This window comes from Mastomys coucha, unplaced genomic scaffold (assembly GCF_008632895.1).
Source record: "Mastomys coucha isolate ucsf_1 unplaced genomic scaffold, UCSF_Mcou_1 pScaffold18, whole genome shotgun sequence".
Classification (NCBI taxonomy): Eukaryota; Metazoa; Chordata; class Mammalia; order Rodentia; family Muridae; genus Mastomys; species Mastomys coucha.
Window position 1 is genome coordinate 24,859,658 of NW_022196900.1, and position 27,853 is coordinate 24,887,510.

At 43.7% G+C, this 27,853-nt stretch overlaps 1 protein-coding gene across 4 annotated transcripts in view; it reads right to left on the reverse strand.

Annotated features, from left to right (window-relative positions):
• Tnc (tenascin C) overlaps positions 1-27,853 on the reverse strand; it is an 87,229-nt gene that overhangs the window by 31,191 nt on the left and 28,185 nt on the right. For 2 of the 4 annotated variants that reach the window (XM_031377652.1, XM_031377651.1), the window contains exons 3-14: positions 25,916-27,325; positions 23,981-24,244; positions 23,022-23,137; positions 22,142-22,298; positions 18,009-18,278; positions 17,022-17,207; positions 16,661-16,750; positions 15,490-15,753; positions 8,809-9,081; positions 8,031-8,303; positions 3,677-3,949; positions 1,115-1,387 (exon numbers count right to left, since the gene is read on the reverse strand). In XM_031377652.1, coding sequence (XP_031233512.1) covers positions 1,115-1,387; positions 3,677-3,949; positions 8,031-8,303; positions 8,809-9,081; positions 15,490-15,753; positions 16,661-16,750; positions 17,022-17,207; positions 18,009-18,278; positions 22,142-22,298; positions 23,022-23,137; positions 23,981-24,244; positions 25,916-27,325 — 3,849 coding nt within the window. The remainder of the gene's footprint in view (positions 1-1,114; positions 1,388-3,676; positions 3,950-8,030; positions 8,304-8,808; positions 9,082-15,489; positions 15,754-16,660; positions 16,751-17,021; positions 17,208-18,008; positions 18,279-22,141; positions 22,299-23,021; positions 23,138-23,980; positions 24,245-25,915; positions 27,326-27,853) is intronic. The other 2 variants (XM_031377654.1, XM_031377653.1) reach the window with 1 other exon arrangement.

Below are 27,853 nucleotides of genomic sequence, written 5' to 3' on the forward strand. Positions count from 1 at the left end.
TTGTTGAAAACCAATTCAAACTAAGTACACATGGTCAACTTATGTTTGTCCCCTGTTTGTTATTATACTTTAATGGACTAGAAACCAAGTATCCCTGGCTCCTTTTTTCTAGTGATTACCTTGATAAGAATCTAAAGCAGCATATAGATTGGTTCTCCATCAACCATTGTTGATCTAAGCAGAAGATATTTTTGATGCTATAATACCAATCCCTTTCTTGTGTTCCTCCAGAATATGGACCTTCTTTTGTGAACTCTAAGGAAAAACTTCATTCTTTACATATTTTTCTTTCTAGTCTGGACCATGCTAATTCATCTGCAAAGTGAAGGTATTGCCTCAAATGTGCTAAGAACGTTGCTTGAGTGGACAATGCTCTCCTCCCTAGAGTTCTCTTCAAGGTACAACAGAAATCATCTGGCATAGACCACATGCCAGAAGACTACATATGCAGAGCAAGAACAGCTTGCTCCCTTTGGAGCCATGTTTCTTATCTGAGAAGGACTATTATCTCTTTTTTGCTGTGTCTCTCAGCATTGTAAATAGGGGACATCTTTTCCTCTACAGCTGGTGTTGAGGTTGAGGTAATGTGGATGACGTGGGTACCTCTTGCTTATTTGATGAGTTAGCTATCATTGCTCTTTCCTTTCATTCTTCCCAGCTGGAGAAAAAAAGCAAAACAGGGCACTGCTGACAGTTTTCTTAAGTCACTAGGATATTTGGGAATGAGGATGTTCAAGACTTTACAGAGAGACAGATATTAGGATAATCAAAAACATAAATTTGATTGGAAAAGACATCTTTGCAAGCCTAGGACAATTTTGAAGTTACCAATGGAGGGAGTTTCTTTCTCCAAATTATTATGGCAACTTGGACAAAATTTCATGTGATACTTAGAATGGTCTACTTATGATAATCAAAGATATGGATTCATTCGATTGAACCATTTAGGTGGCTGTCAGAAAAAAAATTGTTAGAAATGCCACAGCCCAGCAGCAACCTAGGAAAGATGATTTTCAATGGCTTATACCTCCTTGGCCAATAAAACCAAGTGTCTTCATCCTGCTGAGAGAGACTGTGGAGAGAGAATGTCAGAAACTAGAGAATGCTCATGTACCTGTGGTGGCTGTGGTACTGATGGTTTTGGTACGGATGCTGGGAGCAATTCCAGAGAGGTAGACAATAAAATCAGTACTAGGTGGAAGCCCTGAGATGTGGGCAGTTCGTTCAGCACCAGATATATTATGTTCTGCTGTCTGCAGCAACCTATTAGAATCAATAATTTCGATAGTAAACATGTCGAAGATCCCATCCGTAGCTGTCCAGGAGAGATTGAAGCTCTCGGGAGTTACATCAGAAACATTTAAGTTTCCAATTTCAGGTTCTTTGGCTGAAAGATGAGAAGGAAGGAGAGAAAACAAAACAAATCAAATTATTTAGTTATTTGGCTGTGTTTCAAGGTGGAGGTGGTTAATAGAATCATGTCTGGGAAGCAAGATCTGATAGTTCAGGGTTACAAGGAGACAAAGCAATGCTGACACTACAAATCAGTGCCAAGGAAGGAGAAAGTGGTTTTGTTAAGAGAAAAATGAACAAAGGAAGGTATGGCTGTTAGATTTTTCTGCCCTGCATTTGCCACTGATGATCAGGCCTGGCAAGATACCTCAGAACAGAAGATGGGCTGGCTAGTCTCAGTGGAATTGGCTTCATCTTAGCTGGATCTGTCTCTGAGAGCCCAGCCTCAGGGCCATTGGCAATCAGTCAAAAGATATGAGGGCTGACAGCTTTCAGGCTCTTGAGCTATACTCAGGGACCAAGATTATATGGATCCCTGTATTAGCTTTGAGAGAATGCCTATCTATCTAAATGAGTGCTAAATAATTCTGACAGCATGGGTCTCTGTGGGTGGGACCTTGAGGCTTCTGATTTTGTCACTTGAAAAGATCCTCTTGTCTCTCAGGGTAACTCTTGATTATTTTTTCTATACTTTAGATAAGGAACAGCCAGCTGTTCTCGTCATCCGTTAAAATAGCATGTTCTCTTTTACTTATGTCTGTGTAAGCCAAAAAGGCTAGTCCTGCATTGGCTGCCAAGACAGCTGAGGCAAACAGTTCAGACAATCCTTTTTAGCTAAGAAATAATATTTTGCTGGAGAGATGTCCTGCCAGTGCTTTTGCATTTCTGAGAAGTAGTGATATAGCATGCAGGGTATGCACATGGGAGGGGTTTAATGAAGCTAGTACAATCTATGTAGTGAGGAGAATGACCCCTAATTCCAGATTCACAAATGAATTATAGCTCTTCCCCTCCGTGGGCCAACTCGTCAGAGACAAGAATGTCGCTACCATAAAAAAGAATACAGATGGCATGCAAACCACGAGATCTGCAGGAAAGATCAGAAGTGGTGGGTGATTGATTGCTCTGCCTTCTGGGATGGGATAGTTTGTGGATGTCAGAACCCTGGGGAAAATTCAGGAGATCCTCAACTGTAATCTCTGGGCAGCCTGAGGTCACTGTCTACACTGTGGTTGCCTATGTTTTGTGTGTGTTTCAGTGACAGTTCCCATAACAAGTGAGGCAAAATTAGAGTTGCCCTTTTGAATCAACAAAGATGTAATGGTTTGCTGTGAGTGTTTAGTCACAGTGACTGTATAAAAAAGGGAGGCAGTCTCATGAGAAACAACTTATCAGGGCACACCATAAAGACGAGCCACAGAAAACAGGATTAGAGAAGGCTGTCTTGGGCGGACTCCCATCGAATGCCTTATAACTGCAATAGTGTAATGAGTAAACCAGAGTACATCCTGGTGTTGAAACTGGGAGCTTGCTTCAGGGAATAGCTTGGTAATTCACAGAGCAAAAGGGGGCTATCAACTCTGTTACATTTGTAGCCTGAGATACTTCTTGCTTTGAGGGCTGCTGAGTGTCCTGCTAAAGAACAACACTGTCTTTGGCGTATTATCCATTCAGAATTGTATGATGTTTCCTCTCTTTGATGGACAATTTGATGGTTTGATGTTCTAGCAATGACTCTGTTTCTGAGAGAATTGCCTATAGGAGGGTAATTCAGTCCTCCTGTTGTGCTCACTTCATTTCAAAGAATCACTGGTTACATGCAAGCACTGTAGGATACATCTCCACAGGAAATATTGAAATAATGCAGTGTCATTTTCAAACAGCAAAAAAGAGTCTCTAAAATAAATGGTCTGTGCTCCATCAAGACTCACATGTGGGGAGGATGGGCTTTTGGTTCTCTGCCAGGCTTACAGACAGAAGTTAAAACCTAAAGGCTGGTTCTCCAGAGGCCACCATGCAAAGATGCCATTGTGGGATTGACTAGGTGAATCAAGAAAATGGATGTTGGGGGCCAGAGGTGTCAAATGGCTCATCACTGCTGTGGTGAAGGCATTGGGATGATGGAACAGCTGACAGAGAGGGCTCTGGGCATGCACCATGCATAGGAAGGAATAAGCCATTGAAGAAAAGCTAATTTCTTTGTCATCTCAGAGAGAGAGAGAGAGAGAGCGAGAGTAAGAGTGAGAGAGAGAGGGGGGAGAGAGAGGAGAGAGAGAGAGAGAGAGAGAGAAAGAGAGACAGAGAGAGAGAGGGGGGAAGAGCGAAAGAGAGAAAGAGAAAGAGGAAAACCATGAGGATTAAGCATGGGCAGTGGAGATGATACCTGTAGAGACGTCAGCAGAGAGCATTGGTGTGGTATAGCCTTGGATCACCCCATAGATGGAGACTCTATAAGGAGTGTCAGCCTTGAGGCCTGGGATGTCTACAGCTCTGAGGCTGCCGGGCACAGTGAGGTTCTGAGTGGCCTCCACATTGTTGGCCTCCTGCACCTGAATGACAAAGTGCTTAAAGGCCAGATCATCTGTGGTCCAGTTGAGTGTCAGGCCATCCCAGCTGACCTCAGTCACGGACAAGCCTCCCAGCTGAGGGAGCGCCTCTGAAGAAGGTAGAGAATTTTCTGTTAGTGTTGCAAACCAAGCAAGACAGCCATAATGCCCCACAATCCTACTCTAGAAAAGCAAAGGGGGAGAGAAAGAATGTTTTGCTTTGGTTGTTGAAGCTCCTGATCTCAGGGGATTTTTGTATTCAGATTTATGCTACTCTGGTTATGGTTTTGGAGAGGAGTTGAAACAGTCAGAAAAGGAAACATTGCGTCATGCCTCCTTGAAAGGCAGAAGTATGGAAATCTGTGGGAATGCTCAGCCAGTGGCTAAAGGCAACCAGGGAAATGTGGGATTGTGGAGGGGAAAAGGAAGTAGGAGTAGTCAAAAGCACAGGATTTAGTGGTCCACAGACCTGGGTTAGAATTCTGCCACAGACATTGGCAAGCTGTATCATCTTGGGCATCTTGCTTTCTCTCTGAGCCTCAGTTTTAAGTAGAAGTGACAGTACCATCTCATTAGGTTCTGTGATTACTTGCTATTTATTAACATCTTCATATCATACACAAGGCACAGAGACTGTCTGATAAATGGCAACATAAAACATAGAACCTGTTGATGTGTTTTGGAATATCCCAGTCATGTGGGAAGAAGTCATGCCTTATTTTAGTACTTGAGGTTAAGGATCATCTTGTGGCTGGCTACCTGCTCTGTATTTGGGCTTCTGAAGAATTCATGTTTCCAAGTTCTGACAGGTGGTCTGGTTTACTTCTGAGCTTTTCTCAACTTTCAAGGGCATGATGTTATGCAATAGATTCCTGGCTTGGCTTGCACTCTCCCACTGTCTTAACCCTTGGCATGAAGCATGGCCGCATCTCAAAGCAAGGCTGTGTGAAATCAGCATGCTTACTTTTAATTAAGAGTGATTGCGTGTTGCTTAGTAAATGTGCAAAGCAAGGCCCACTATTAGCTTTTCTTTTTAACTGTGTAAGAAAGATCTTTAGTTATTGCTGATTAAGAAAGTCTGACTTTGGGGTATGGAACAATTCACCGTTTGGGATTCAGTACAGTCTCAGCTTTAATGGGTGTGTGTTTGAGAGAGAGAGAAAGAGAAGGGAGAGAGAGAGAGAGAGAGAGAGAGAGAGAGAGAGAGGGAAAGAGAGAGAGTTTATATGTATATGTATGTAGTAGTGTCAGTTGTATGCAGGAGGCCAGAGGTTGGCATCAAATGTCTTCCTCAATCACTCCTAACCTTAGTTTCAGACAGGGTCTCTCACTGAATCTGAAACGCACCAGTTCAGCTAGATTGGTTCTCCAGGAATCATCAAAAATCCTCTTGTACCTATTTCCTCAGTTGAGATTCTAAGTATTTATACCTCTGTACCTTTAAGAGGATCTGAAGATCAAACTCTGGCCCTCAAGGATGAGAGGCAAACCCCTTATAAACTGAAGTATACCCTTATCCATCTTCCTAAGGCAGAAGTGGCCATGAATTAGAAGTTGTAGAGATCTTAGCCTTTTTTTAAAAGTGTATAATTTTTTGTTCCTAAGTGTCCCAGGATCCTTTGGGGAAGATGTCTCAACACTGACCCAGGGTTCTCTGGAAGGTCTGGGGACACAGATGCATTTGCTAAGAACTATTTATCTACTGTATGAAAGACTTCACAGTAAAATTCCATTTACTAAAGGAACTAGGCAGCTGCAGCAAGGCTTGCAGACTATAAATGTAGCTCATCAGCATCCCTGACCCAGGCCACGCATCCCAGATGATCTTTGTTTTATCGCAACCCAGTCCAGGAATAAGACAAAATGATAACCTGGCTGACTTAGGTAAATGATCATAATCATCTTCCTTATAGCTGGTATGTGTATATACTTCACAGCAATGGGCACGTTTACTTGGTATATATAAGTGGGAAAACTGATGGTTTGAATTAGATAATTTGATGGCATTATCAAAAATACAAGGCACAGGGAGAGGGACACAACATCAAAACTTTATCACCACAAATTTTACCATTCATTTTATCCTCCTTGGAAGCTATTCTGAACCCCTTATGAATAGCATAAAGCTTTCTGTGATAGATGGAACAGCATATTTCAGGGGGCATTTCAAGGGCTGAGATGAATTTCTTTTTCTCTTCAGCTTAAATGGAAAACACAGAACTTAAATGTGCTGTCTTTCCCTGGAAAAGGTTCTTATTCTGAGTGCACTTCAGAAACGGGCTTAGGTGACTTTGGTATAAGATGTCTAGATCAGTTTCCAGATCTGAATAGATCCGACTAGGAATTGCTTATTATTTAATGTCTCTGAGGGCAGTATTGAAAAGATTTCTCTATGAAGTTCTGTTCTCCTGCGTCAAAAACCTACTGCCTGTGCTTTGCCTTGCCATGGTTGGGTTTACGACTGCGATGGCTATTCTTGGTTGTCACTTTGACTACATTTGGAAGTAACTAAAACCTAAGTAGCTGGACACACCTGTAGAGACTTTGTTTTCTTAATTAAGTCATTTGAAGTGGGAAGACCCACTTGTAATCCAGATCTTTGGAGATGGGAAGACACCCCTTTCATCCAGCTTGTTTGAGGTCAGAAGAAGCACTTTTTAGCTGGACCACACCTCCTGCTGGTAGCCTTTATCAAATTGGCAGCCTTTACAAAACACACAGAAGAATGAGGCTCCCTCGCTGTCTGTCTGCTCTCATTCTTGCTGGTAAGTCCATTCTTTTTCTAACATGAGGGCCTGCTTATTCAGGACTGCAGTGTGTACTAAAGACCAGGTGAGACACCCAGCCTCATAGACTGAATAATTATTGGATTCTTGGACTTTCTGTTGGTAGACAGCCATTTTTGGATTAGCTACACTATAGTCTGCAAGCTGTCTTAATAAATTCCACATTTATTCTCAAAATAAATCCCATATGTATTCCATAATAAATCTCATATATATTCATTCTATAACTTCTGTTTCTCTAGAGGACCCTGAATAATGCAACTACTCACTTTGCTGTTCAACACTGGCTAGACGATGGACATTTTGTCAAGTGCTTTCATTTCTTAGTCCATCCATTGCTTATGGAAGGGTTCTAAAGCAGGGGTATTATTTTAAATTCAGTGGCAAGACAAAAGGGCTCAGAGATGCAAATGAAAACATCCAGCCAGTAGTACAGAATTCTAGTCCAGACCTGCTAAATCACAGTTTCATATTACCTGCAAACCATATTCAGGTAAGACCTACTTCAGAGGGATCTTTGCTATTCTAGGAACATCCAGACTGACATGTAACACATCTCTGGTCCAGAATGGTCATGTACTTGTGATGACCTCTACAGCAAGTGGTTTAGTGTGGTGTGTAGGGAGTATCATCGCTGAGGCCTAGGATTTCCATGGAGCACACTGAATGGTAAGGTGGTAGGCCCATTCTGCCTGGCTAGTCTACTGGATTCAAGTGATAAATTGGTCATAAGTCCTGTCTGGTTGGTCCAGTTCAGTTTGAGAACATCCCATCTAAGCCCAGTCACTGTGAACTTTCCCAGACCTGGAATCTTCTCTGCATGAGTATACATAGGGATGAAGTTATTACTCTAAAGGGAACTGTGCTCTGGGGTTCAGGTGAGATGGGGTTTGACTGAAGTTGGGATGAGCTCTTTAGTTTGTGCTGACTACGGATGCATGATTTACTGCTGTAGTAAACACACTCTAATTGATAGAATTAAAACCAAGGCTTTCTTTCAGCCTTTGGGAATTGAAGGTAGTTTTTGGAACAGCTCAAAACTTCCATTCTTGATATACCACTAGGTTTGTGGGAAGCTCTTGAGTACTTTTAAAATGAGCTCAGAGTGATTTTATTTTTGACTTATAAGTTTTGCTTTCAAGCTTCTTAGATATAATTAAAACATACTTTTCAAGTGAAGTCCCCTCTTACTTTTGAAAAAGCAGAGTAGGTGGAATTTTGTATGGAACCGTCTACTAGACCAAGAGCAGGACCTGGCCAAATAAGGGATAAGATATTTGAAAAGAAGTAGAAGTGATTCACCAGTATTTCTCCAACATGGAAGGGTCTAAGTCCCATTTAGAGATGGGATTCCTCTTAAGCAAAGACAGAGATTGGAGAAAAGGAGTGAATGGGTCTAAAATACCTGTCAAGACCTCAACAGAGAGAGGGGCCGTGCTGAAGTCCTGGGTGACCCCTTGAAGGGTGATGTAATAGCGGGTGGCTGCTGTGAGCCCAGGCAGGTCCACTGACCTCAGTCCTCCTGGGACTGTGAGGTTCAGGACAATCTGGGTCGTGTCAGCCTCTAGCACCTGAATGAAAAAGTTCTTATAGGCTCCTTCTGGAGCAGTCCAGTTGAGCTTGAGGGCATCCCAGCCCACCTCGGCCACAGTGACTTCTCCCAAATTGGGAGTTTTCCCTAGAGAAGGACAAAGAATGAATTTAAAAGTCATTGTAAGATATAGGAAATCTCGAACACAAGGACAGGCTTTACATTCCCTGAAAACATGACATCAGTTAGATAAACATGCTTCATGCAACGTTTTAAACCTTGGAAAGAACAGAAGAAGGATGGAGGGAAATATTTGCTTTCTTAGTTTATCAATTTCAGAGAATTCAAGAATTCATTCTGTGGCTAATTTCCTTTTGACTTTAGCACATAATCAGTGTGGGGGTCACCATCCTTGGTTTATTTGGACTGTCCCAGATGATGGATTCCATACAGCAGCAATGTGTTGTTTATGTGAAATGTTAACATGGCCTTAGAACTATGTCACGCAATGGCCTGGCTATCCAGCCTCAGACCCCATGGCATTATAGCTTGTGGCTGAACAAGGACATTCTAAAATCAATAATGTATGATTATCCTTGGTCATTTTCCTGTTGGGAAAAATAGAAGCTTTAGATATGAAGGAAGAAAGTACCTGTGGAGGTCTCAGCAGAGAGCACTGGTGTTCTATAGCCCCGGGCCACCCCGTAGATGGAGACTCTATAAGGAGTGGCAGCTTTGAGGCCTGGGATGTCTGCAGCCCGGAGGTTACCAAGTACTGTGAAGTTGTGAGCAGTCTCCACCTTGTTGGCTTCCTGTACCTGAATGACAAAGTACTCATAGGCCAGGTCATCTGCAGTCCAGTTGAGTCTGAGGCCATCCCAGCCGACCTCAGTCACGGTGAGATTTTCCAGGGGAAGCATTTCTTCTGAACAGCAACAGAGACAAGGTCAGTCATGCTACTCATTAAATGCTTGCCTTTTAAGAGCCCAACAAATCCATTGGCCAAGGCCCATAGGATCTTGTCCCTGTATGCCCCTCAGTGCTGTTCCACAAAATGCAATAAACAGGTTAGTATAGCATTGATCTTGCCTTTGTTCAGTTGAATTTTCCTTTGGAAGTATGTTTTCTTGTTTACAAGTGTCCTAGAGAAAACTGTACTCCTCTGTTCATGAGGATCCATGCCTCAGTTTCCAGTTGGCAGAGTGGTTTTTTGTTACCAGGAATTAGCCTCAGCAGGTCTAGGGTCTTTTTCCAGCACTCTGCATTTTGTAGCACCCTAGATCTGCTTAAGATTTCTTTTCTTTTTGAGCTACCTTATCCTCTCCCAGAAGGTCATTATAGTTTAATTTGGACTTTTCAGTTCAGTTTTTAACAGATCACTTCAATAGAGTGGGGATAAGTGGAAAGTATTGGTCAGGCTGAATTGAGACAGGTGACAAGCTTTCGAAATTCCATTCTTTGGGAATTGGAAAGAAGTTAATTGGAACCTGGGAGAAGGAATTTACTAGGCCCTATTAAAATTGGATGCATCATCTTTGTCTCCAGAACACAGAAACATGTATAGTCTCCCTTGTTAGAATCTGTCTTAAGGGGGTCATTTGTCTGGGCTGAGTTTAAGTGGACTCTGCATGATCTAAAGACAAAGGATCTCTCTGGAAACTGTTCCTGAAAATGGGAAGGGACAGACTGTGTTCACTCCTTTGAAAAAAAAGTCATCTTTCTGTTTACTTAGCTGGTGATTTCAAATGATCCCTATATGACCATGACAATATTCTTTCAACTTGAAAATGCTAGCTTTCGAATTGTCTGAACGTTACTTTTATAAATTCAATTTCATTTAGGTTTTCCAGATTATCCCACATTCACAAAGTTACAATGTTTCAACTTTTTAAAATGTATTTTGACCTAGAACACGGGTACATAAAGTAGGACAAATTAGTGGGCCACATCTGGTAGTCATAAGGTTGATACAATTTTTACATTTGGAAATCAATGGTTAAAAAAATTCCAAAGAATGATATTTCATGATTCATGGAGATCAAATGAAATTCATATTTTTGTGTTCGAAATGGAGTTTTAGTAGAGCAGAGCCACAGCTTCTCTATTCTACAGGGTTGATGGCTGCTTTGTATTGAGATAGCATGACTAAATAACTGTCACAGAGGCTGGGCCTGGTCTCCAAAGTCGAGAGGCTTTACCATCTGGCCGTGTGTAGAAAACATTTACTGGTAACACCTGATCCTGAACTACAGTCATTGATTCCTCTCTCAGCCAAAATTCATGTTTATGGAGCACGTGTCCAAGTTCTTAACTATCCATGCATGCTCTCTCTGAGGAGGGAGAGAATTCCAACTCAAGGTGATGTGTATGGGTTTTGGAGAAATGAAGAGGTAAGCTACTCTTAACACTGTGTGCCCTTGTGAGGCCAGAAACAGGGCCTCCAAACATGACTACATCATTGATGTTGGGCTTTAAGAAAGTTCAGCCCTCAGACTGTCTCCCTTTCTCAAGTACTCTAAAAGTTCTTATGTGTAAAGAGATGGAAGGCAAGTTGTTATCTAAGCAAGCAAGCAAGCAAACAAAAATAAAAACAAGAAAACAAAACAAAAAACAAAAAAAAATTCTTTCCTCTTCTCCTGCTGTCTAAAACCACTAATCAGAAACTTTGTTGGCATTGAGAATTTATACCACGGTGAGGGGGAAGTAACTCTCTTTAAAGGAATTTATCTTAACCCTTATCTCTAATTGTGACATTAATCATATTGTTTTCCATGAGAAGGACTTCAGATTAGAGGCTGCAGGAAGGGTAGGGAGAATTGCCTAATGTGGAGGAGGGAGGAGGAGATTATACATCATCACAGGTAAAGCTGTTAAAGTGATCGCAGATACAAAGAGAGGAGGGACAACACATTAGACTGAGGCTCTTCTGAGAGTCATTTCTGCTCTGCACTTCAGTTTTTGCCTGGTGCTCCTACTTCATGACCCCCACACCTCTTCCCACAGTTGGGAGAACTACCCCACAATGCTGTTTCCATTGGCACTCAGCTTCCATTCTGTTCATCTAGTCCTCTACCTTTCTCTCTTCCTTTTCAGAGGCCGATCAAGAAAGATACAGCTAGGGCTTTGCTTCATGTAAAGTGGTGTATGTTCATATCTACAATGGAGGCTGTTGGCATACCACACTAAAGTGACCCCAAACACATGCTCAGATACATGAAAGATGAAGCTTCCACCAATAAACTTAGAAGGGTGGAGGGATTCTCTGAATAAGGATGGAGCAGGCAGTTGTTGAAGTGGGGACTGGGAAGCTGTGTGTAAGTGCTGACTCTTCATTTTCAGGGTGAATGACGTATTTGTGGGCTCACTGCATTGGCAGCTAAGGGTTCTCATTGTCTGCTTGCACCCTAGCCTTCCTACAGGCCACAATGAAAAGGCTATTGTCATTCTCTCCCAGCTGTGCTTTGGAATCTACCCTCTGAGTAATGTCAGTGGGCCCAGGAAATCAGAATTTCCAAATCTCCTGTCATCTGTGCTCATGGTGGGCTGAGCAGCTGCAGGAAGGAATTTCTGGCCATGGCGTCAGCCTTTCAGATTCCCACCACTGTATAGATGGTTGTTACCATGGACTGGCAGGATGCAGAGCCCGAAGCTCTTTGTATGCTTTGTATGTGAGAGAGTGATTCTCCCACAGCAAGGGGAGGATTCAATGCAAGTCGGAAGACTACAATGATGCATCAAATGGCTCCAAACTCATTTTCTAGAAATAAAATACTCAAAATATTAAGTCTTGGCTGCCTTGAAGCTTTCTGGTGGTTCTTAGTAGCTGCCAAGAATAAAGCTAAAGTCCCTGAATGTCCTTGCTTTGCAGCTGTTCCAGAAGGCCCGAAGCCTTAGAAACACTGTCCTTCTACTTGGACACACGGCAGGGCTAAGCTTGTTTGATGACTACCGAGCATCCCTTGACTCTAAGCCTCTCAGATGCTGTTCCCGCTGCTGGAAAGGATACTGCACTCTCCCTGAAGTCTCCTACTCTTGCTCTTCAGGACTCATCTAAGTAGCTCCTCTTCGGAGACTCCTCTGAGCTCTCCCCTGCCCCTTGGTTAGAGTGTGATGAGCCTCTGTCCTCCTGTGGCTCCTCATGCCTCTGCAACAGCAGAACTATATCCTTTGCATGTTGGTTCCATCTTTCCCACTGCAGTGCACTATTTCCAATTTCTCTTTGTCCTGAATATCCCTCTATTCTGTCTGACACATAGCATGTGATCATAGTGTATTAAATAAATGTACATTGAAAGGATAAATATTTGAATAAACTTCAGTTTGTCCCATAGAAAATCAAAATGGTAAATTGGAGCAGAATGTCTAATTCCTGAAGCTGTGGTTAGGAACAAAATTTCATTTTTCTGCCTCCCAAATTTATGTGAGACACTATTGGGTTCTTAGGTTTGTTGTGAAATTACACCTCATGGTCCTTGGCTCCTGCCTATTGTCTTCCTTTATGTCTCTTATTGCTCACAGTGAATTTGTAGCCTTGGATTTAGGCAGAGTTTAGTTAATGGGGATGTAAAAGCAGAAAGAGAAGAGAAAAAACTGCAAGAAGAGAGAAGAGTGTGGGAGAGTTGGGAGGAGGGAGCAGAAGAGAATAAGGCTGAACCGCATTGCTTGCTTCTGTGCTGGAAGGGAGCATGCCCTTGTCTCTCCCTCTTTTCTTCCCCCTTTCATACTCTTTTTGTCATCTACATTACACTAACTTAAAGAATTCCCAGGAAATGACTACCCTGCCCCTTACTCCTGAAGGGTGCTAAACAGCTGCTAAAGCAGAGAAGGACAAAAAGGAGAAAACAAAATGTGGTAATGCTGGCCCCAGAGCAGCTGGATCTCTGCAGATATTTGTGACATTCATTCACCCTGGCTTTGGATGTGTTCCAGGTACTGCAGGCAACAGTAGACAAAGGAGACTGTCCCTACAATCTGTTCATCGGTGGGAGGAAGTCAGGGCCAATGAGGTGGTTACTGCCTATTCTCAAGTCAGTAAGTGGCCATGGAACCTTGAAGCAGCATGGGGGGTGGGTTAGCAGGGGTTCATTTCACAGCTTACTCAGAGGATGCCCTTGATTTGAATAACACTTGAAATGGATGAGACTAGAGATAATGCTAAGTGGAAAACAGGGAGTGGAGTAGGAATATAACAAAAGGAGCACAGCCCTAGTGGTGGAGGCATGCTCAGCAAACATACAAGGGGACAGCCATGTGATGGCCAAGAACATGAGTAGTGGAAGCTAAGCCAGACTCTGAAGGCCAGCTAGCCCATGCAAAGGTGCTGTTATATACAAGTTTGATTTTTTTGTGGAGCACAGGCTAAGGTATGAAGGGCAAGAAGATTAACTATGCTGTCAATATGATGCCACCTCATGGAGGAGGTCTGGACTTGGACCATTACTGTGGCTGGAGCATGGGGATTCCCTGGAGAAAATGCATAAGGACCAGCAGTTTTCCACTTTCCTGTAAAGTCCACAGATAAGAAATGTTAATCTTGTAACATCTGCCTTTGATTCTAGAGATGCAGGGTGGGAGTTCCCTCCTTCTAGGGCTTTGTGAAAGAAGAAAGGAGAAGAGAAGAGGGAGAGGAGGAGCAAGGAGAGAGTTCTCTTCCTTCTTACATTTCTGGTTCCATTTTTATTCCTTTGGTACATAATAATAAACTCATGTAAGGGTGGATTATAGAAGTTGGCCTATAAGAGCTAACTCCCTTTGATTCTATTTCCCTGTCTTTAACTTTTCCTTTCAAGCATCCCTGACAGCCTCAGCATCCCACAGCTCAGTGGGGTGCAGTCTGTACTGTTCCCAGAATTAACCACTGCATTCATTTCTTAGTTGATTAGAGACTGCCCTTTTGTCTCACAAATTTCTCTGCTTTCCTTAAAAATGTCTGTGATTTTACAGTGGCACGTTCTGATAGGAGACTAGGTTTCTTGTGTTACTTAAGAACAGCCAATGAGATGTAGATAGAAATGATTGATAAAATCTCGAGAAAGAGCCATGGTTTGGAGCTTTGACTCTACCTCCATTCTACTGCCTAGAACCTGGATGTGATGGTGGATTGCGCAGCCATGTTGTGACATTGACCTCATTTTGGGAATAGGAACTAAACGCTAAAAAATGGTGGACTAGAAAGAGTGAAGCAGTCTGGATTCTCAACAATTTGAAACAATAATGCTTTCTCTTGTACTATCTGGTGGCAGATCAATTTAATGGAGGAGACTGACATTTGAAAATTCTGTTGTATTTAGTTGAAGATATTAATAGATAACTTGGCCCCTGCAAGACATTTCTAAATTGCCTCATTGTCATTCTCTTTCAGATTACTGAGGGTCAGCTAGGTGACATCTGTTTTGTGTGACCAGCCCCAGTGACCCCTGAGCATCCTGATGTCTGATATTCCCAGATTCTAGTTTTCTCCAAAGACTCTGAGAAGGAATGTGAGAGTCAAGCAGGCTATGATGATCATGTGACACATTTTTCTTCAAACACCGGCACAGTGTAGTATATGCAGTAGTTGCATACATGCATGCTAGTGAAATTGGAAGCTAAGACTATCATTTAGGAAAACTCAGACGGTCTTGGAAACTTCCTGGCTAAAATTGAATGTGTCATTTTTCATATAGGAAGAACCATTTTTATCCCCATATTCTCTCTTCAGTTAAGTCCCTGAATTAAAGTGACAGGAAAGAAAATCAGTGGGTGAGCAGGCTAATAGGGCTGGAAGGGACCTGGGACCAACCAAGGAGAACCAGGAGACTCTTCATGACTAGAAATAAAAGAAAGTGAGAAGGCACTGAGGCAGGCTCTGGACCAAATGCAGTTCTCCTGGGCTATTCTGAGGAGGGCAAGAAAGCTGCAATAAAAACACTCCAAGGAAGATGTTCCAATAATGACATCCAACATCCTGGGCATCTTTAAAACAATGAAAAGTAAAGCTGTCATTAGATTAAAGGAGAGAAATGAGAAAGTTATAGAATACCATGGAACACAAATTAAAGAGCAGCAAGAGACAAGACAAAGCCAGCTCCCAATTTACATTCTCCTAATTAGAATTGCTTAGAAGTCAGCATTTCTCCATGAGGTTACTTGGTTCAATCAGTTGACTGACAGGAGGAAATGTCAATCTTCATGGAAGACAAGGAAGCTGCCATATAGGTGTGGCAGAGAGAGCTCCAGGAGGAGAGAAAGGAGCAGGTTTTTCTTCTGGGCATCACATTCCTGACAAGCTTGGCAGATTCAAAGCTGCCACCCAGAGTTAGCAGAGGGCTTGGGGGAGCTCAGGGCGACTTACCTGTGGATGCCTTCACACTCGAAGGCTTGCTCTTATGTCTACCCTTCTCGGCAGTGAGAAGGATGGTGTATTCTTGCCCTGGCTCCAGGTCTGTCAGGACATGGGAGGTGGCATCCTTTGGCAGCTGGACTTCCATTGACTGGCCTGTGGGGAGGCTGTAGTTGAGGCGGTAACGATCAAACTTGGCCAGGGGAGTCTTCCAGAATAAAGTCAGACTGTCTTGTGTGGTTTCAGACACCTCTAAGTCCCTGGGTGCATCAATTTCTGGAGAGAGAATGATGAGACATCTTCTTTAGGCTGCCAGGCACAGGGATTCCTGGAGCTGAGTGTGCCTGAGGAGTCCTGTACCTACAGGGCAGTCACCTGACTGATCTCACCCTTTATAGACAGGTGATGTTACACATTACCTGTCCTTTTGGGATTTGGGGGAAATTAAAAATAATGTGCAGTGGTTTATACACACACACATACAACAAACATACACACACAGAGACATATACACAGAAACACACACATATACACATAGAGACATATACATAGTCACACAAACATTCACACACACAGACATATACATAGACAAATACACACACACACACACACACATACACACACACACTATGTGCAACAGTACTGAAATCTAAAGCTGTGATGTATCCAGTAGTGGATTTTTCAGAAAAACACTTTAGAAAGGAAGTGACAGTCTCCAGTCCTTGAGCCCTAGGTAATCTCCACCCAAGGCTGGCACTACAGGATGCTATGGGAACCGTGGGGCTGCGGGATCTATGGTATCTATATGGTTATTTAACTATCTGCCCTAGGGAAGTATTTCCTCAAATGCTAAGGGAAAACCTTCACACATGTGCCAATTAAACAGGCTTATTTTAAGAGACTAGGCTGACAAATAAAAACAGGCATACTATAAAATCCGCTTCCAATTTTTCGTTATTCTCTTTCCTCTGTGGAGAGTTGTGCTAGGGTAGTTCCTTCCCTTAGGAGTAAGCTCTGCATTCTGATTTTGTTCTTTTATATGTCGACACCTGGGGCCCCATGGACCTAGAGGCCCATTTCTCCTCCGATCTCATACTTTTAATTTGTAGGGCAACTTTTCTCATTGGTCCTGCCTTTCCTGTTCAGTCTGCTTCAGCAGTGGCAGGATTACCATGCACCTCACCTGTGGCCGCATTGATGGTCGCTGGATCGCTCTCCTTGTCTCCCTTAACAGCAGAAACACCAACCCCATATTCAGTTCCTGGCCTTAGACCTGAAAGAGAATGTGCAGGTTGGGATCAGCCTAGTAGAAGGCAGGCTCCCAGAAGACTTTAAAAGTGACCCCATACTGGCTTCTGGCCACTGTGAATGGTGTAGGCCCATCACCAGTTATTAACTAACTTGATACAGTTCCAGTGAGAGGAATGGATGGAAGCTGGGCTTATTTCATTCTCTCTGCACGGTTGCAAAACAGGGACATGCGGCAGCAGGCTCCTGTCCTTTGGAGGGCCCCTGTGGCACAGCACTGCTGGGTCATGGCTCACCTGTGAGTGTAGTTTTGGTTGTGGCTTGCTGGCTCTTTGGAACATCTATCTCAGCGTGGTCACCTCCAGAGATAGGTGCATACTTAATTCTGTAACTGTTGATGTCTGCCTTGACATTCCTCCACTCCAAGGTGATGCTGTTGTCTGTCTGTGAGACACGGCGGAGATTCCTGGGGGCATCCAATCCTGTTTAGGAGGAAAAGGGAAGATTGGCGTTATGCCAGGTTTGATGAGCACAGGAGAACTTGACATTTCAATCAGAGATTCAAAAGGCACCTGCCGATGGACAGAAATGTCAGAATTTGCCTGAAGCCCCTTGTTTGGTAACTGATATATAAAGTTAAAGTGCAGAGGCCTAGTTCCTTTCTTGACGACTGATAGGTGGCATTTCAATTGGCTGCACTTATTTCATTTTCTGTGTCTGAAGAACAACACAAAACCCTCGAAATAAGACTGTGGATATGAAAACTGTTCTGTTGAATCAATGTATCTTTCATAACTTAGTGCTGATCACCCGGTGCTACCAAGCTCCTGTAAAATGTGTATGGGATGCATAATTGATATTTGGATATCTTTGAGCTAATGGCACTTGCTCAGATGTCAGGCAAATGCCTTTACCCATTGTGCCACTAAAGGTTAACCAGGAATTTTGCCTAAGAATATCAACCCAGACCCTCCCTTTTCTCTTTTTTCTTCTCTCCCTCTCTCCCATTTCTCTCTCTCTCTCGCTCTCTCTCTCTCTCTCTCTTTCTCTCTCTCTCTCTCTCTCATACATGCACACATGCATGCACATATGCACACATGTATGTGTGTGCCTGGGTATGTTTTGGAAGAGCATTTAGACCCCTTTTCTTTGAAAAAGTCACTAAGTACTATCTAACATGAATGCAGGGGGATGGAAAGGCCCTTGACCATCTTTAGCGTTACATGAGCCTGGAGGATTCGAGGATGGAGTGGGGCAGAATTGGTACCCTGCCCTTTCCTCACCTGTGATGAAGGTCTCTTTGGCAGGGTTGCTTGCCATGTCCACTCTGCGGGAGATGAGGGACACCTCATACTCCGTGTCAGGTCTCAGGTTCCCGATGGAGTATTGGTTATCTTCATGTGTGAGGTCGATGGTGGTACGGTCTCCAGGCACATCCTTGATGCCATAGGAGAGCTCAATGCTATCAATTTCAGCCAAGGGCTTGAACCAGGTGATCAGCGCTGTGGTGTCCGTGACATCTTTCACCTCAATGTGGCTGGGGGCATCCAGGCCTGTGACCAACAAAGGGACCAAAGGGTCAATGGCAGCAGAAGGGGCTGAGAGTAGTGGGGGCTTTGCAGCAGACCACAGTAGATATTTGATCCATAATGACCTCTTACTTTCTTTTGTCCTTGGGAGCTGCAGTTTCTGTTTGGCAAGCTAAAAGGAGGGACTGTGATATGTACCTGGAGAGCTTTTGCCCTCAGTTTTCCAATAGTAAAACAGAGAAAGCTTGTAAATCATCTAGAATGGAGCCTGGCATACAGCTGATGCATGATGAAAGCCTTTCCTTTGCTGGTGTGTGTGTGTGTGTGTGTGTGTGTGTCAGTGTGTCTATGTGTCTGTATATGTATTGTTTGTGTGAACATGTCTCTCTTTGTGTGTGCATTTCTGTGTGTATCTGTGTGAGCATGTCTCTGTGTGTATGTGTGTGTGTGTGCATATGTTGCATATCTTTGTATAACCCACATGTGAAATTTAGAGGAAAACTTCTTCTGGGGTTGGTTCTCTCCTACCACGAGGGACCTGATGATTGGATTCAGATTATTAGATTTGACAAGCTCTCTTACCCTAACTGAGCCACTTTGCCAGCCCCAAAGTTGTTTTTGACAAAAAGAACTAGGGCAAGAGTCATTTCTGTTTCAAGCATAGCCTGTTTTGCACTCATTCTGGGGGTTCCTGTGTCATCCTGTTAAACTCACTTCGTGCCCCATGCATCTGGATTTCATGCTTCCACACCTCCTGGTCTTGACAAGGCTATTCCTTTGCTTCATCTACTGAGACTGCCCTTCTCCTCTTAGCCTTTCATGTCAGCCAGGTACACACATCCTCTTCCCTGCAGCTGCTGCTGCTCACTTTCTTGTCTCAGATGTTTTTACAGTTCGGTTGAGAAGGCTAGGGTGATTCCATGACAGACTTCAAATTGGCTGTTAAGCTGACTAGGCCTAAGAACTGGGCAAGTTCCGGCAAGCCCAAGCGAGTCAATTACTAAGAGGAAAAAAATATGTCCAGGCTTCACTCCCCAATAATGATGCCTAAAGATAGACTAAGAGCAAGCTCATCTACCCCAATGTGCTTTAAATCGACCCTGCAAGCTTAAATTGGTTACCTCTCTATTTTGATAATGGGAGATCGCAGCATGCTGGACTTCTGTAGAATAAAACACTCTTTGCTTTACATACTATTTGAGTCTGCGGTGTCATTCTTCGGCAAATCATGGACCCTTACAGGTTACATTTATACTGGGTCATTCATTCATTCACTCATTCATTCATTTAGAAAATGGATGTTTGTCCTTCAAGATCCTTAGGTCATCCTGGGCATTTAATGTGTGATTTTTTTTTTTTATCTTTAGTCTAAGCTTTCAGCATCCATCCAGTAAGTGTTTTAAAATGGAAGTAGCTGGGATTCATGCAGAGTATGAGAAAAAGACCAATTTTTTGATAGATTGAGAGGATGCTGCGTGGTCCATTTTTGAAGTCTAAGAGGTTATGTATCATCTAGTGTTTAATGAATCCACAAAATATATCATGAAAGTGATGCTATTACCTAGACAGAGACACTATCTCATATTCTCAGAGCTGTCAGCCACAAAGCCACTTACACTGCTAAGGAGGTTGGGGTGTGGCTAGGGATACTGAAAAACCGAACTTTATGTTCCTTGAATAGTGAAGACTGACAATACTCTCTGCTGACCACATCCCATGGTGTTGTGCCATCTGTGCCTTGTGCTTAAGACAACCTGATGAGAAAGATGCTATGAACCCAGTTTTTCAAACATTGGATTCAAGGCTTAAAGAAGTAGGATGTTCCAAAGTGGTAGAGAATGGCAAAGAAGGAATTTAAACTCAGGACCATCACATCCTTTGATCATCATAGGATGATGGATCTTGTCAGCACTTATGTGTCAAGAATGATCACAATAAACCTTAATGAGGTACCAGAGATAAGGAATCAAACATGTTTTTCACCAAAGAGCTAAGGTCCTTTAATTCTGTAAAAATTCTCAGAAATAGCCATAAAAGGAACAGCAAAGTACATGTCCATCAATGTTGGTATTTACACATTCTGGAACTTCAAAGGCTGGGTGTTTGTCCCTTAATAAGCAGAATATAAAGCAGCTAAGCCTCAAATAATTTGGATTAAAGAGCATAGGGCAGGTAAAAGAAATGTCATTTGTCTCTTCAGTGTACTTTCCCTACAGTGGATAAGCATTTCCTTGATCTTTTCTCTGCCTTACTGGTGATCTAATGATTTTTTTCCTGTCAGTACCTGCCTCATACCTACCACAGAGAGCTGTTGTCAGGATGATGGAAAACATTTGCTTATGAAGGAGACAGTCCTGCATTACTGGCCCTGAGCTATGCAAAATGTGCAAGCACCTAAGTGCAAGATGTTCCTTCTTGTCATGTGTCAACAGATTTCACTTTTCTAGCAACCCCCTGCCAACAAGAGTTGATTTCTTAAAGAGAGATGGCACATCTGTTCTCTTGAAGAAAATGAGAGACTTTCCTACTAAATGCCAATGCAGAATCAATTTCTCCTTTTCTCCTGAATCTTGTTTTTTAAAAACCGTTTTCTGTTAGAACAATTCTAAATTCAGTTATATCCCACAGAAGTCTCTAGTTTATTAAATCCTACTCCACTCCATGAAATTCTAAGGACATAAGTGTCAAGTGAAAGATCTATGAGTGTGTGTGTGTGTTTGAAAGTATCTGTGAGACTATGTTTGTTTGAGTATGTGTGTATTTTTGAAGGTTGTGTGTGTTTGTGAGTGTGTGTGTGACTGTGAAAGTGTGTGTGAGTGTGTATGGGAGCATGTGTTTATGTGTGAGTATACATGTTTATATGTGCATTTATGAAAGTGTGTGTTTGATGTACGTATGTGTGTGTGGGTGTATGTATGAAAGATTGTATGTGAGTGTATGTATATGTGTGAATGCATCTGTAGGCCAGAGGTCAACCTTAGGCATCATTCCTTGGACTGTCCAACTTACACCTTTAGCCAGGGTCTCTGGCTAGCCTTGAACTGGCCAGCAAGCTTTGTTGATCCTCATTTCTCCATTTCTCAGCTGTGCTTAGAGTCATGACTGTCTGGCTTATATCATGTTAAAGTGACTCAACTTCCTCAAGGCTTATTCACTAGTGTTCTTACACAATACCATGCATATACATCTTGCCTCTGTCATGGGAGACTTGGTGTTAGTATTAAATGAGCTAATGTGGTAGATGACTTGTGATAGTCTCCATGATCACTTTTTCTGCGTCTACAGTTCTGAGAATATACCTTTGTGGAACTTCAGAGAGGGGATGCATCTGTTTCTCTGTCTCTCCCATGTGTTCTGGCCTGAGGATTTGCTCTGAGAGCAGTGACAGAAATGTGAATTTTGAGTCTATTTAACAGCCATGTCACCAGGCCCAGATTAACCTGATGACAAAAAGGCTCCACAGATTAAAAAATTGCCGTGTCGTTATGCTTTGCTTTTGTTTTATTGAGACAGTGCCTCCTTCCATAGCTTATATTATCCCAAAAGTCACCATGGAGTCCAGGATGGCCTTGACTCATACCAATACCCTGTCTCAGCTTCCATAGTGCAAGGATTACAAGTGACAGTCTTGACTGGGAACATTCTAGGCTAAGCAGTCTCAGTTCACAAAGATGCACAAGTGATCCCAGTAAAGGAGAAGCATCACACAGCTGAGCCCAAGTTCAAATCACAAACCTGCAGAATTATCACTCAAAGGTGCTCCATATGGACTTTGTATTAGTAAGCAAATTCTCACTGATGCAGATGCTGTGTCAGAGGGCATGCTATAAACCAGAACGTACAAAGAGACATACTCAGCTTTATAATATGTCATGGCTGGTACTCACGGGTTGTGGTCACTTTTTTCAAGCCAGGGCCTCGGGTGTTGTTTTTCACAATGTGCAGAGATATTTCATATTCTTGGCCAGGAGCAAGGCCAGTTTGGCGGTAGGAAGTTTCTGGCCTCCTCAGGCTTTTTGTGATCTCTCCCTCATCTTCTTTGTTCTGCAAAATGGAAACACAGGGCTAAGATTCAGAGGCAGGGACAGCCATGCATCTTCATGCTTCATTTGTTTCTGAGTCTTGTTTAATTTATTCCCTAGGTACCTCCTGTGTAGCACAGCAGATTGGAAGGTTAGATGTTGAGAAAACAGAGATGAGAAAGCTGCTTCTTGAGTTCATTTATTCCCCCTGTAGACACCTGCACTTACCCTGTTCCTGTCAAATGGCATCATGTGAGAGCCACAACTATGTGAGAGCCACAACTCAACCCTTCCTCCTGGAAGTCAGAGGACATCAAAGGAGTTGGTGGGTTGACCCATCCTCTCCCAGATAACTGGGAACAGGGCCTGGGTTATAACCAGAAAACTGATTTACCTAATCTTTGTGTCCTAGGAAGATCTACTTATATTTGAGATGTGCCAGGAATACAGTATAGGACACACTGGTTCTGTTTCTGTTATCCCAAATAGGAGATTTGTGAGTTGGTACCTATAGATGATTTAACTCGTGTTTGTCTGGACTCTCATCTCTAAATGCTATACTTTTCTATATATTAACAGCAGGGAAGAAATCAACATCGCATAAATGCATAAGTGATCACACACACTGATAGTTCCCAGTCTTCCACCCAAAGCTAAGGAAACCAAGGAACATAAGAAGCAGCAGGGACTTTTGATCACCTTGTGAAGTTCCTATATCCAAGACTTCCTCCAGGGAGCCCCTTACCATATTTCGGAAGATGATCTCCCATGTTTCGAAAGCAATGTCTAGAGGATCCCATTCTACTTCCACAGATGTCTCCTTGATAGACTTGAATTTTAGACCTTCAGGTGCAGGCAAGTCTGTAAGCAACAGCACAAATAGGATGTAAGGAAAGGCAAGGTTCTGGGTAGCCACGCAGCTAGGGATACACTAAACCTGCGATGGACAGCTGTCTTTGAGGCTAGTAGCCAAATCTGGGGTCTACTTAAGTGCTCTTCTGGCATGGTGTCTACTGTGAAGAAATGTGAATGCCCCTATTATGGCCAGTCATATGACTGCTTATTTACAATTTCATATGGTTGAACTAGCAAAGTCTACATAGGATTTGGAATCAGAAGGACCTGGATCAGCCTCTAACCCACCACCCCACCACCGATAACACTGTGGCTTTGGAAAGGGTTTACACAAAGCCCTGAGATCATCTCTTTTCCTGGGAGAAGGAGGTAATTGTGTCTGCCCTTGGGAATGCACCAAGGACTGAGTGATACATTCCGTGAAGTCTGCTGGCCTAGCTCTTGGCATGCAGTGTACACTCAGTAGGGAGAGGCCAATGTTATTACTAAGCAAGTAAGGGCCGGTTTCTAGCCACGGCTTGCTTTTTAGGCATGAAGGTAATTATACTGACTCTTAAAGGAACAACCTGAGACAGACAGTGAATTCAATAGACTAGAACACAACACAATGGTGCAAGATGGTTAAGATCTAACTGCCTAAGACTTCCCAGGTCAAAGCCCAACTTCATCTTTGTTCACTGTGGGGACTGAGAGGAGATGAACTATCTGATCGCAGTTTCCTCATCTATACATGGGGCTAACAATTGCTTCTGTTCCATTGGGTGAAGTGTGTTAGTATATATTGGGCACTTAAAGTGTGCATAGTGGCCAAGGCTAGGTGAGTTGACACAGAGTTCTCTGCCTACTCACAGGTGGCAACCCTGGCACTGACAGGGATGCTCCTCTTGTTCTCTAGGATGGCAAACACACGAATGAAGTACTCCACTCCTGGCTCCAGCTCCCGGATGGTGGTGGATGTCTGGTCCCCAGGCACACGGAACTGCATCTCCAGGCCATCAGCATGGGTGGGTGTGTACATAATGAGGTACTCAGTGACCCGCATCTCATTGTCCCATGCCAGATTTACAGTCTCCTCTGTCACTTCTGTCACAATAAGGTCTTTTGGAGGGGACACTGGGAAGAATAAGAAAGGATATTGGAGGTCTTAACTCCCTTGACAAGTCTTTTGCTATTTACAGTAGAGATCTGAAGTTGTCTGTTCTTAAGACGCATTGTTCCTAACCTTCTGGACTCAGCCGGAACCCTACTGTGATTCATCTTTTCTTTTGTTTGTGGTGTTTGAACCTAAGATACTGTGTGTACTAGATATAAGTACAAGGGGCTAGAGAGATTACACAGTGGTTAAGATCACTTTTACTCTTGCAGAGGATGAGGGTTCCGTTCCCAGTATCCAAATGGTAACTTACAACCACCCATAACTCCAGTTCCAGGGATTCTGAGGCCCTCTTTTAACATCTGCAGGTACAGGTAGTTCATATACATACATTCAAGGTAAACTCTAATCCACATAAAATAAAATAAATACATCTAAAAAGTATTTAGAAGTGGTCTGTCACTTTCCCTATAACAAAATTCCCCTCTTCTATTTCTTTTTACTCTAAAAATATTTTCATTAATTCTCTGAGAATGCCATACACTCTATGTTGATCATCTGGCATACGTTGAATATTCCCTGGGGCTCAGGCAGGTATTGAACCTGAGATTTTCTTGCCTCAGCCTCTGCAAGAACAGGGTTTGCAGATCTTTACCATCAGAATCCATTAGTCCATTTGCCACCCATTAGTCCATTGCCTTCATGTTCAAGTCCCTGGCCAGTACTGTTGCTTTTAACACTGCTTGTGACACTTTTCCACCTTCTGGGTCCTAGCTCCGAGTTACATCAGGGTGCAGAAAAGTGTCATCTCAGCTTAGCTCCCTGTCACTTAGTCCTATAGGGTTTGTCTAACCAGACTCTTTTGTTCCTTAGATATGACTGAGGGCAAGAGGATTTCCTGTGGTTGCCCACATCTCTTTGCTATGTTTGCCATATCTCTTTTAGTATGTTTGAATTTTCTTGCACAATTCAAACATACTAAACCCTGGGACTATTTTTGTGTTCCTGCCTACCTTTGTAGGATGTTCTTTATCATGATATGAGGGTGAGAAAAATAAAGAGAAGACGGTCATTGAACACGAGCATTTATGATCTTTGCTGTGTTTTCATTTAGTCAATGTTTCTTGAACACATACTGTATGCCCCTGCTTATAATAACTACTGGAAACAGTGTTCTGGAAGATTCTCACAGTCCTTGGATAGAGCTAGCACCAAAAAGGTCAGGTCTTGTTCCCAGGTAACCAGAAACTATTCTTTAGTTAACTGCACTAATAAGTTAATCTTATTTAAGAGAAATGTCTATTGAGCCCAAGGAAATTATCACTTCCATTCAAATGGAAGAACTTTGTTTGCTGTTGTTTCAAAGCCAGAGTGGAGAAAGAAAGGAAGCTGATATTTAGCAAAGGACAATGGATGGTTGATTCAATAGAGTTGAGGAAGATAATATTTATGCACCAGCTCTGAGTCTTTTGGACAACAGTATCACTTCTTTGAGCCTTTGAATCTAAGTTGCCCAGTGCCAAGAGACACCCCTCATAGGGTCAGAAAATGGGTATGTGTTTAACAGGAATATACTAACAGGACACATTAAAAGGATTGGTATGTTGATAAATCCAAATATCATTCTCTGCTAGGCATCGGGTATATACACCATCAGGAGCACTTGCTCACGCCAGCTTGCTGATACTCACCTTCAGAGCAGTCTACACCTGTGTAGCCTTCATTGCAGATGCAGCGGCCTGACACACATTGTCCCTGGTTGCTGCAGTCATTGGGACAGGAGCGCTGCCCACAGTCCAGGCCTGTGAAGCCTTCATGGCAGATACACTGGCCGTCCTCACAGCGGCCTTGTCCGTGGCAGTCACTGGGGCACCTTTGCTCTTGGCAGTCTTTGCCAGTGAAGCCCTCATGGCAGATGCATTGGCCATTCACACAGCGGCCATGGCCGTGGCAGTCACTGGGGCAGGAGAGCTCAGCACAGTCAGGGCCAGTGAAGCCATCCTCACAAATGCACTGTCCGTCTACACAGCGCCCCCGTTGGCTACAGTCCCGGGGACAGCGCCGGTCTCTGCAATCTTCCCCAGTGTAGTCATCATCACAGATGCACATGCCGTTCACACAACGGCCATGCTGGTTGCAGTCATTGGGACAGCTCATCTCACTACAGTCAAAGCCCTTGAAGCCTTGTTCACAGACGCATTTGCCCTGTACGCAGAGACCTCGGTTGTGGCAGTCATTGGGGCATCGCCGCTGGCTACAGTCTTCTCCAGTGTAGCCCTCGTCACACACGCATTGCCCATTGACACAGCGACCGTGCCCACTGCAGCCATTGGGACACTGGAGATCCCCACAGTCGGCCCCTGTGAACCCATCATCACACTCACACTGCCCGTTGAGGCAGCGGCCACGGTGGTGACAATCGGCAGGACACCGCTTTTCACTGCAGTCTGCTCCTGCAAAGCCTTCATTGCAAACACACTGTCCCTCCTCACACTGGCCACGGCCCTGACAGTCGTTGGGGCAGGTGAGCTCACCACAGTCTTCGCCTGTGAAACCTTCCTCGCAGTAGCAGGTGCCGTTGACGCAGCGACCTCGGTCAAAGCAGTCATTGGGGCAAATGAGCTCACTGCAGTCCTCGCCAGTGAAGCCCTCATTGCAGACACACTCATTCTCCACACACCGCCCACGGTTGTAGCAGTTGTTGAGGCAAAGGGGCTCGTTGCAGTCGTCGCCTGCAAAGCCATCTTTGCACACACACCTGCCATCCACACACATCCCGTGTTCCTCGCTGCAGGGCACTGGGCAGACTTCCAGGCCACAGTCAAGGCCGGCATAGCCTTCGAAGCACACACAGACCCCGTTCACACACCTGCCCTGGTCATTGCAGTCATTGGGACAGGCCAGCTGGCTGCAGTTTTCCCCAGTGAAACCCTCGTCACAGATACACTGGCCATCAAGGCACTGGCCTCTGAGATTGCAGTTCCCAGGACATTCCGGCTCAGAGCAGTTGGGGCCTTTCCAGCCCGGTTCACAGACACAGCCACAGCCTTCGGCACTGAAGTTGCCCCGGCCGCTGCAGAAGGGCCTGGTGTCCAGACGGCCTGCGGTGAAGACAACAGGTATTTAGCTGAATTCATCAGAGCAGGTTTTTGGTACTCACAGGAAAAAGCCCTGACCCAAATACAGCTGCACCCCTAGGCATCAACTGGATGGAGAAAGCAGAGGGCTTAGTGGAGAAAATCAGATAGAATTCAGTCACAGTTAAGCCACACTGGCATTAAACCCACCACATCTTCTCACTCACATGCTTCCTCAAGGGAGTTTACAGAGAGAAAACAAATTGATTTGTTAATAAAGATGAGCTTTTAAAAATTGCCTAGAAGCCTAGAGTTCTAAAAGTACTCTCTGCATATGGTGGTCAGATCCACTCTTGATGTCCTTATCAATTGCCTTCTCTGGTAGTGTTTTCTAAGTGGTGGAAACAGATACTCATTTCTGATTTGAAGTAAATGTTTCTGTAGTTTGATGGAACTCGATGTGTGTGTGCGGAGATAACGAACTCCTAAGCAGCAGGATTCCTGGAATCGATATGCAAGGGTCCAGGGTGTCCTCCAGAGAGAGTGAAGTGC